The sequence below is a fragment of the Fukomys damarensis genome, unplaced genomic scaffold (assembly GCF_012274545.1).
Source record: "Fukomys damarensis isolate Sample0158 unplaced genomic scaffold, DMR_v1.0_HiC HiC_scaffold_2, whole genome shotgun sequence".
NCBI classification, from domain to species: domain Eukaryota; kingdom Metazoa; phylum Chordata; class Mammalia; order Rodentia; family Bathyergidae; genus Fukomys; species Fukomys damarensis.
Genome location: NW_022900914.1, coordinates 33,087,317 through 33,098,198, shown reverse-complemented (window position 1 = coordinate 33,098,198; position 10,882 = coordinate 33,087,317). Strand labels below are relative to the sequence as shown.

Here is a 10,882-nt window from a genome sequence, read left to right as displayed (position 1 = left end):
TTTTTTTTTTTTTTTTTTTTTTTTTTTTGAGTCTGGGTCTCACTATGTAGCTCAGGCTTGCCTTGAACTCACTATGTAGCCCAGGCTGACCCCTGACTCGCAGCCATCCTTCTGCCTCAGCCTCCCCAGTGCTGGCATTACAGGTGTGCAGCACCATGCCCGGTGACTGCTTCATTCTTTTCTACATGTTGTACTCTTATTTCTCTAGCTTTTTTGTAGTTTCTAGTTTACCTGTCAGCTCCCTCTCAATTCTCGGAGATCTACTTTTTTTTTTCTTCCTCTTCATCAAGTTATGTAGGTGTCTTTATTCTTGGTGCTGGAGAAGCTGTATTTTTGCTACTCCACATTTTTTCTCTTCCTGCATTATTCATCTCTTAAACTTCACAATTACTTTGTTATCTCCTCACTTGTGTGTGACCTATAGGTAGAATTTACAGGTTACATATGCCATTTCAGATAACCAGATATTACTTATATTGCCAAATATCATAAAATCAGTTTCAGAGTTTTTAAAAATCATAGCCTTGCTTTTAACAGTGAAAATATTCTGTAGTCTGGTCCACAGTTAAATAAATTGTGAAATGTCGTGCCATGAAATACCATACAATATTTAGAAGTTGTTTTTGAAAACATTTAACACATGGAAAATGTTTCCAATATTAAGTGAAAATTTAGAATACACAACTGAATTTAGAATTTGATCCTGAGCTGGGATATAGCTCAGTAGTAACGTGCTTGCCTCTAGCTCCACATTAAAAAAAAGAAGTAGAATTTGATTATAATTTAAATAACAATTGAAATATATTGCAATATTGGATGTTTGGGTAGTAAGATTCTGGATGAATTTTGTTTTCTTCACTAACTTTCTTTGGTTTATTTTATTTTACATACATATTTTTTCTGTACTGGGGATTGAATTCAGGCAGTGTTGAACTACATCCTCAGGTCTTTCTATCTGATTATTTTAAGGTGAGTTCTCACCAAGTTGTCCAGGCTGGCCTTGAATTTGAGATCCTCTTGTCAAGCCTCCCAGGTAGCTGTGATTACAGCCATCACCACCATACCAGGACTATATTTCCCAAATTTCTTACCATGGACATATACTTCTGTAATTGGAGGGAAGTTATAGTGTTTTAACTTGCCAGACATTTTAAGCAAGCCAAGGTTTCTGTCTGATATTAATGTGAGTAGATCTTAGGTACCCTCTTTTGTATCCAACTTCAGTTGGATAATAATTCTTCACTAAAAGCAACATAATAAATCTGCTTGAGTACCATACTCTGAAAGTTACTGGTGTGTGACATCATTAATGAATAGGTTTTTTGTTTTTTGTGGGGCTGGACATTGAATGCAAGGCCTCATACCTTGAGATACATCCCCAACCTTGATGGATAGAATTTAACAGAAGTCTTACTTCTTACTTTTCAGTTAGTTCTTTCATATTAAGGATGAGAATTGTAATAAAATTTATCATTAAAAACTAAGGATAGCAAGGAAGGAAATTATAATGATCAGAGCAGAAATTAATAAAATTGACCCTATAATTTCCTTCCTTGCATTAGCTTTGGATTTGTATTGTTCTTGTTTTTGCATAGCTCTGAGGTACATGATTTAGCTGTTTATGTGAACTTACTCTGTTTTTCAGATGTGGACATTCCCAGCTATAAACTTGACTCTTAGGACTGCTTTCATTGTGTCCCGTAGGTTCTGGTATGTTGTGCCTTTGTCATTTGACTCTGAGAACTCTAGTTTCTTCCTTGATTTCTTCAGTGACCTATTGATTATTAAAGAATGTATTTTTAAATTTTCATATTTTTGCATAGTTTCTGTGGTTTATTTTGCCATTGATTTTTGGTGTCTTTGCATTAATGTCTGATAATATACATGGAACAAATTTTTTCTTTGGTACCAGGAATCAAGCTCAGGACCTTGTACTACATGGGACAATGTTAATGCTTTTGCATATATTAAAGCTAAAAACTGCTTTTGTATTTTATCAGCAAAAAAAAAAAAAGAACTAACGATAGCTATTGTATCTTGGATGACTGTGACTAGGCCAAGTAGGCACTGGGGTAGAGAAGTATTTAACCTTATTTGTTACATGCAAAGAATTAAAACTTAATTTTCCCACATGCAGCAAATTAATAAAACATTAAATCTCCTATTAGAAAGCATTGAATTTCAGTGACTTTTTCTTTAATCCTTACAATTACTATTAAAATGTGATATAAAAATTTAAAAGTTTTTGGGTGTAGCTCAGTGATAGAGTGTTTGTATAGCTTGTACAAGGCTCTGAGTTTGATTCTCAGCACTGCTACAAAATAAATAAAAAAGAAAATTGGGCATGGTAGTGCATGCCTCCCAGGAGGCCAATGCAGAAGGATCACTGCAAGTTAGAGGCCAGCTTTTGCTATGTAGTAAGTTCAAAGTCAACCTGAACTAATAGCAAGACCCTATCTCAAAAAACAAAAATAAATAAGTAAATAAATGGAAGTGTTGATTTAAAATAAGAAATAATAAATTATATGATATATATATGCGACGTTGTATTTGGTTAGAAAGGAACAAGTTCTTAATTGGCCAGTATTTGGTATTTCTGAGATCAGATGAGATTGGGCATGTTCAGGGTGGTATGGCCATAGACCAATATTTGGTATTTCTGTTCCCAGTATTGTAGCATGTATCGGTAGAATAGAAGAGACATTTTAATCCATGGACCAAAATATTTATCCATGGAAAAATTTTTTCTGAAAATAAATATACATTTTTAGATTAATATTTGATTTATGCTTTTAATCCCTTAGAATAATTTATGATCTCTTTTTTTCCTTCAGGCTTATCAAAGTTTTGGCTTTTTGCAAGAACTGGTCAAGATTTAATGTTCCTCTGGTGAAAGTGTGCATACTGTGACTTATGTCGGCCCAAGAAATACATAAACATGCTGTTCTCCCTCCTATCATTAGCAGAAGTGACAAGGAATTTTTGGAAAGTATGCAAAGATACATAATTACGGAAACTGAAAGTGTGGGCTGTAATGAGAAAGGACCTGCTGATGAATATTATATCATATACAGAAATGTTTTTGATAAGGTATTACAATGCTCTTGAGAATATTAAGTTTTTGCCCCCTTATATTCCTGCCTTACTAATAACAATGCTTGTTATACTATGTTCTGCTGGCCGTTCTTCAGAAGTTCATCCAACTTTTCTGAAAGAGATGAATGGGGAAAATGCAATGTTGGATTTATATTACCTGCTAATAAGAGTTTTCTTATTTTAGCTTACAAGTTAATTTATTTATTTATTTTTATTTTTTGGTGGTACTGAGGGTTGAACCCATGGCCTTCAGACTAAGCTACATCCCCTGCTTGGTAAACAAGGGGTTTGACTGAATTTACAGGATATACTAATGGAGATCAGATTAAAGAGTACTGAATATTGGATTTTGCTCTTTAAAATTTTATAAATAACTTTTTCCTTATAAACAACTACATATTTCCCATTGATTCTAATTATTTTGCCTTAAAAAAACAAAACAAAACAAAAACCTCCTTTGAAAGAGGCCCTGACAGTAAACCAAGTGATGTCAGTATCCTTTCCTCTTTGCCTAGAGCAAGTGCTTACCTTCAGACTTTGGTAAACTATTGGTCTCTGAGTAAAACAGACAAAACAGAAAATCAGCCTTTTGTTTAATTTTTAAATATGACATTATAACTCTTACTTCTTCTCTAAATAAAAACCTAGTGTGCATAGCCAAGTGTGGTGGTACATTCCTGTAATCCTAACACTCTAGGAGGCCCAGGCAGAGAGATTACAAGTTCTAACCCAAACTGGATAATTCAGTGATACTCTGTCTCAAAATAAAAAATAAAATGGGCTGGGGATGTAGCTCAATGCAAAGGTCCTGGGTTCAATTTCCAGTGGCAAAAACAGAAACAAAACTTCAAGTGCCTCACTCTAGGAAAAATAGGATGTGACGTCATGTTATATATCTACAAGCAGAATTAAGAAAATTGTATAAAATAGAGAAAAGGCATCTTCACTCCTCCTAAATCATCCAGAAAAATCTGTCTTTTGGAATTGGTACATTAGCAGATTATCTTCACTTTATATGTTCTGATGATCACTGGTATTGACGATCACTGTTGGTCTTTTAGTTATTAAGGAATATTGGGTGAATGTTTAAATAAAGGGAGTACCTTGAATAGGTTTCATAAATATCAGGAGTCATGCTGAGACTTCTTGTGTGAAATCAGCAAAGGAAATTATGTAAACTGCTTATCTTTGCATGCCTGAATGCTGACTTGTCAGAACTTTTCTTACCTGAAGAGCTGTCTGCTTTAAATTAGTATATAGTGAAATCGTTTTTCATTTGGTGCTGGTAAATTTAATTCTTAGAGAAAATACATGGCATTCTATAATCCTTCTTTTCTCTCCTCCAGGATTTCTATCTGGACTGTTTGTGCATTGTGTAACTATAAGTTGTACATTTTGACACTGTAAATAACTCTATTCTTCAGGACTGAGAGGAAATCTGAAATAGAAATGATTTGATACTTCTAGAAGAGAATAACTTTTCTTCTATCTTCTTTTTCATTTTCACATGATACCAGCAATTTTTTTTTTTTTTTTTTTGGTACCAGGGATTGAACTTGGGTCCTTGTACTTGCAAGGCAGGCACCAGAACCACTAAGCTAAATCCCTGGCCCAAGCACATTTCATTTTTAAAAATTCATTAAGTTTATTGATTCATTTTAGGTATACAATGTGATGACATTCATCATTGGAAATTTATACCTGCACATTATATATCATGTCCCCTCCCCCGCCATTTCCCTGCCCTCCCTTTAACCCCTCCACCCCTCCCTATTTACAAAGACTTTGTTTCCGTTTTTTTCCTTTCCCTTCTTTCCTTTCCCTTAGCACCTTTTATTGTTAACAATCTGATTTAATTGATTTGTCTTCTGTGATACTGTTTCTCTCTTGGAAGGATCTAGTTGGGCAGAAGATAAAAGTTTCAACTTAACATCTCTGGATACTGGGAACTGGAGAACAAATATCAAAACAAATTATGTTTGAAGTAATTTGGCTTAGAGATGTCTGAATCAAAGCAGAGAGGGCCTGAGATTCATACAAAGAGTTGATTATAGAATGAGTCCGTGATCTAGTAAGCAAAGAAGACCAAAGCTAGAAGAGCCTATAGAATGGATTCTTATATAGGCAACTGGATTCTAGAATAAATCCAATCTAATGTTCCAGCTATTACTGCCATGAAGGAATGGGGGTTCCACATTGGTAAACTTTTTATCATTTTCAAGAGAAGATGAAAATAAGATTTTTCTAAATTTTAGAATATTTCATAGGTTAGTTGAAATTGCCAGCTGTATCCTACCTGTGACATATGAGTTTGCATTCTCTATTTTAATGTATTTTCTGTGTATTTTCAAAGGTATCCATGAGTGTTCTTCTGAAATCTGTTTCTTCTAGAAAACTGATATGGAAGCTGATTGTTGGAGCACATCACAGGGGTACATGAAATAGAGGAAGGCCAGGAATAGCAAGTTGCTTAATTGGGAAAACACAAATAGTGACCTCTATTTTATTACTGAATTGTATTTTGATTTGGGTGGATAGTAGTATGATATCAAATAAAGAACCTGTATCTTCTACTTAAATATCTTCTGGTACTTGGCACTGAGTAATCTGTCTCTCTATCCATCCATCCATCCATCCATCTGTCCATCCATCCCCAGGGCCTTTACACTGACCTACATCACAGCCCTTTTTGATTTTTGAGACAGGGTCAGACTAGGTTGCCAAGTTCCCCAGGTGGACTTGAATTTAGGATCCTCCTGTCTCATCTTCCAAGGGGTAGGATTATAGGCAGGTGGTATGCCACCATGTCATTTCCTTATTTTGTATCTTGATAGGTCAAGTGTCTTCCTGGATAACTTTTTCTAGATATTGTCTAGCTAAAGGTAACCAGAGTGGATACCAGACACTAGAAATGTAGTAGGGGTTCATAGAAAATTTTGATCACTTCTGTTCCTTATGTACACTAATCTGTTCCTTATGTACACCTAAGATCTATGCTCTTAAATCCTCATGAGCAAAATTTGGCAACCATAAATTATGACATTTCTGTTTTAAAAAAATTTTTGATGATTAATTTTTGCATGGATAATGCATATATAAGATTAAGGAAAAAAGAAAGCCAACGCAGGAGAGTATATGAAGGAAGTTTAGGCCCTTCTCATCTCAGACCTTTTCCTTCTCTTCAGGCACACCCCCGTCTTTTGTTACTCTTTCTTCTATTATTTTCTTCTGTTATTCTTCCTGAGTATTCTTTGCCTAACACCATTGGAAGCCATAAATGTATAGTGATGAGAGGTTTCTTACAGTTTTATTTACATCTCGGAGGTAGAAATGCAATTAGGAATTGAGAGTATTGCTTAACCAATATGAGTTGATAGGTTAGAAAAATAGGTGAAGGGAGTTCAGGCTCTTAAGGTTTAAATGAACTCAGAGATTAGATTTGGAGCGAGTAAGAGAAGATATGTAATTTAAAAATCAAGAATTGTGAAAACTAGATTTGGTGTTAGATTTTTTTGTTTGTTTATTTTTTAAGACAGGGTCTCACTATTATAATCTAGGCTTGAACTCTGTATAAACAGGCTGGCTTTGAATTCAAGATAATCCTCCTTCAACCTTCTGAGTACTAGTCATTTTTAAATTTGCTGGAAAACTTTTAGATATCTATTTATTAATTGTGTTTCATTTTAAAAAAATCTGTAATTGTTTGAAAAGCTTTTGATCTATATACTTTCAGAAAAGATTCATTACCGTAGTCAGAAAAAAAATCGTATTTCAGGTCATAGAGTATGTTACCGCATACAAATCCATTCTTACTTCAATCAAAAAAGAATATGATGCCTTTATTGAGACAATAAAGAAGAGCCAGAGAACTGCATTTTGTCTTCATGGAAAACTTAAGGCTTTGGCAGCAGAGCCTACAGCTTTGGTATATCACCAGAGAAGAACAATCCAACTCAAGGAAAAGTGAGTAAATTAGTAAGTAGTCCAAAAGGTGATGATTATTACTTAATCACAATAACCAGTCAGTATAACTTTAACCAGTGGTTCATAGTCTTTTTAATTTCATGTAAGATTTAAAAGCCATATTTTATGTTATCTTCTGCTTCCAATTTTTTATGTATTTTAAGTAAAATGTTATTTTTGTTTGAAAATTTTATGATACCTTTTACTATAAGTGGAGGCAAATGGTGGTATAATAAAATGAGAGATGCAGATAATTTCTTGCATGGAAGATTTGATAATTTCCTGATTATTGTCTGAAATACTTAATCCTGTAATACATAAAGATAAGTAACCTACTGAAGAGAATAAAGTGTTCACTCTTGTTGAGTAGTCTTATGTTTTCAGTGTTACTTTTAGCAAATGTTAAATTATTTGTGTAGATGATTTCAAATTAACTTGGAAAATTGTGTACTTTTACTTCCATTTCTGATAATATGGCTGCCTAGATTTTGGAATAGATTTTCCTGGAGAAAAATGCTACCTAAAATGTTTTTAAAAAGCCTCCCTAAAAGCATAAACTGAATAACTGATAATGTGAAATAGGAATAAAAGATACTAAGGGGCAGGGGAAATGAGAAGGGGTGGGGAAAGGAAAGAAGGGAAAGGAAAAAAATATGAGATAAGAAATAAATGGAAATAGGGCCTGGGATTTAGCTCAGTGGTGCCACTGCCTGCCTTACAAGCTCAAGGCCTAGGAGTTTGATCCCTGGTACAAAAAAAAAAAAGAAAGAAAGAAATGGAAACAAAGATTTTGCACATAGGGAAGGGTGGAGGGGTTGAAGGGAGGACAGGAGAATGGGGAAAAAGTAGGAACCAAAGAGATATGTTCCCTATGATCAGTGTAACTATATTAAGGTTAGAGTTAGGGTTAGGGCCAGGGATTTAGCTCAGTGGTTCTGCTGCCTGCCTTGCAAGCACAAGGTCTGGAGTTCAATCCCCAGCATGTCCCCCACCCCCAAAAAGCAGAAGTTGGCAGCAGTTATCAACTAAGAAAGTGATTATTTCTCTTTAGTTTTGGTACTGGGGATTGAGCCCAGGTTTGAACCTAAGGTCTCATATTCAGTCACATCCCCAGTTCTGTTTTATTACTTTTTGAAACAAGATTCAATTTGCCTAGGCTGGGCTCAAATTTGTGACCCTCCTGCCTCAGCCTCCTGAGTAGCTGGGATTATAGGTGTGTGCCATCATGCTTGTTGAGAGATTAGGTTTTAATTTGAAAGAAAAACTGTGTCTTATTTATTGACAAAGGTTATCAAACTCAGGCTTCACTGAACTTTTTTTCAACTAGGCTTGATTTTTGAACTTTCATATTCACCTGGTACTATTCAGATTTAGCAAGAGTCCTGTCAGGTTGTTTTAGGCAGAACTCCCACCTCTTGATATGTGGTCATTTTCAGTGTTTGACCCCACATGTTGACGATCCCCTTGGGCTGCCATCCAAGGAATCCAGGGCTAGGTCATTTTATCTGCAATCTCTCCTTCCAGTGTTTCCTCTTAGTAATTTTCCACCTGCTCCTTCTTGACTACAAACTCCCACTTGGCAAAACTGTATTTGGAGTTGAGCTCAGTCTTCCTCCCCCACCACAAAACCCTATCACGTTTGTTGCCATAGCCCCTCTTGCTTCAATAGTCATCTTTACCTTGTTTTAGCAATTGTGATGAATTATTTTCCTGTAACAGTATGTAATTTACTTTAATCTGTTATTTCCTAATTTATTTTAATCTGCTATTTCTCCTTTATGCCTGTAAAGTGAGGACATACATTTCAAATAATCCTTAAAACAAAGTTTTTAGCTAGGCACAGTGGCACACGCCTGTAATTCCAGCTACCTGAGAGGCCGAGGTAGAAGGACTAGGAATTCAAGACCAGTCTAGGCATCACACCAAGACGTTGTCTCAAATACAAAAAAATAAACAAATGGACAAATAAAACAAGAAAGTGAGGAGAAAGGGGGAAGGAAGGAATAAATAAATGACTGAAGGGAGGAATTTGTACTAATTTTAGATTTTTAAGATTCTCTTCTGAATGAACTTAATTTTACCTCAGAGAAGTGATGTCCTTCCTCTAGTTCTAGGATCACTGTTACTGCATTTGGCTGAATAAAGATCCTCAGAAATACCAGGTTCTATTCCCTGTAACTTGTAATTTTTAACTTTATTTGAAAAATGGTCTTTGCACATATAAGTGAATTAAGGCTTGTGAGGTATGGAAATTAAGCAGATGGGCCCTAGACCCAATCATGAGTACCCTTTTAAGAGGGATCTTGGACACAGGGATAAAAGGCAATGTGACTGTGGAGAAAATGATTGAAGTTTTGCATCTACAGAATTTTTGCAGCCCTCAGAGGCTATCAGAGGCAGGGAACAGATTTTCTCCCAGAGCTTCCAGAGGAAGCACAGCCTATAAAATTTTACTTTGGTCTGGTAATACTGATTTTGTGTTTCTGTACTCCAGCATAGTGAGGCAATAATTTCCATTATTTTTAAGTCACTAAGTTTGTATTGATTTTTATAATAGCCACAGAAAACTAGTACAGTTATTTACAAAAACAGTTTTTAAATTGCAAAAGTAACTTTTAACTACAAGGAATAGATAGTATTTTGAAGTGAGATTATGTTTAACACTTTTGAATTTACTAGGGGATTAATAATTGTTGTGTTAGATTTTACTGATGTTCTGAAAGAAAATACTTCCATATTTGTAAATTTAACTTTTTTAGGATATTGTTTCCTAAACTTCTACCTACTTGATATGATTCAAAATAATTAACCAAAATAATGACTTAACCTGTTTTATTTTAAATCTCATGACTCAAGAATTAAGTTAGTTGAAAGGAACATTCAGAATGCCTTTCTGTTTTTTCAGAATAAGGATTATTAAAAATAATTCCTTGAAGATTCAATTGCAAATAGATCAAGTGAAACAGCTTAGGGCAGAGTATGATGCGAAAGAAGTAAAATACTGTACTTCCACCAAAGATTCTGCAAAACCTATTCCAGGTACTGTTTCTCATTTTTTAAATTTATTTATTTATTTATTTATTTATTTATATATTTGGTACTGGGGATCGAACTTGGGTCCTTGTTCTTATGAAGCAGGTGGCGGAACCACTGAGCTAAATCCCTGATCCCTGTTTCTCATTTAAAATGTTTACTTTAAATCCTAGTTATTTCCAGTTACTACCTATTACAAAGTAATGTAATTGTACTTTTATATGATCACTATCCAGTTGTATGTTGTACAAACTACTTTAGTAAGGGTTTTTAGGTTGACACACCGGAAACAGAAAACTTTAAACAACCCTGAAAGATCACATGAGTTCCAATTTGGCTGAATTAAGTGTAGTTTATTTATCAACTTTGGCATCATTGGGAACCAGTTAGAATGCAAATTATTGGACCTCACTGCAGACATACCATGTAAGGAACTAGGTGTTTGAGTCTAAGTATTTTAAAAAGTTGTAGTTATTTTGAGAACACCAAGGTATAATGTGGAAAAACTGTAGTGCATTAAGTTTTGAGGACTATTATTATTATTTTTAAAATTAATTTTATTGGTACATTTTAGGAATATAATATAATTACATTCATCATTGGAAATTGCCCTTTTGGGGGACTATTACTGATTCATGTTGATATTAGCATTCGCTGGTTTCACAACTGTAGTATAATATAGTATTACCACATTTTAAGAAAGTGGGAGATTTAGCTCAGTAGTCCTGCCATCTGCCTTGCAAGCACGAGATCCCAAATTCAATCCCTGGTACCAAAAAAAAAAAAAAAA

At 34.6% G+C, this 10,882-nt stretch overlaps 1 protein-coding gene across 6 annotated transcripts in view; it reads left to right on the top strand.

The window, feature by feature from the left end:
• Positions 1 to 10,882, top strand: part of Clhc1 (clathrin heavy chain linker domain containing 1) — a 64,941-nt gene that overhangs the window by 14,201 nt on the left and 39,858 nt on the right. For 4 of the 6 annotated variants that reach the window (XM_010615843.3, XM_033764020.1, XM_010615845.2 and 1 more), the window contains exons 2-5: positions 1,646 to 1,710; positions 2,835 to 3,090; positions 6,872 to 7,059; positions 9,965 to 10,098. In XM_010615843.3, coding sequence (XP_010614145.1) covers positions 2,914 to 3,090; positions 6,872 to 7,059; positions 9,965 to 10,098 — 499 coding nt within the window. In that variant the 5' untranslated portion in view covers positions 1,646 to 1,710; positions 2,835 to 2,913. Of the gene's footprint in view, positions 1 to 1,645; positions 1,711 to 2,834; positions 3,091 to 6,871; positions 7,060 to 9,964; positions 10,099 to 10,882 lie in introns of those variants that run through there. The other 2 variants (XM_033764019.1, XM_033764021.1) reach the window with 2 other exon arrangements.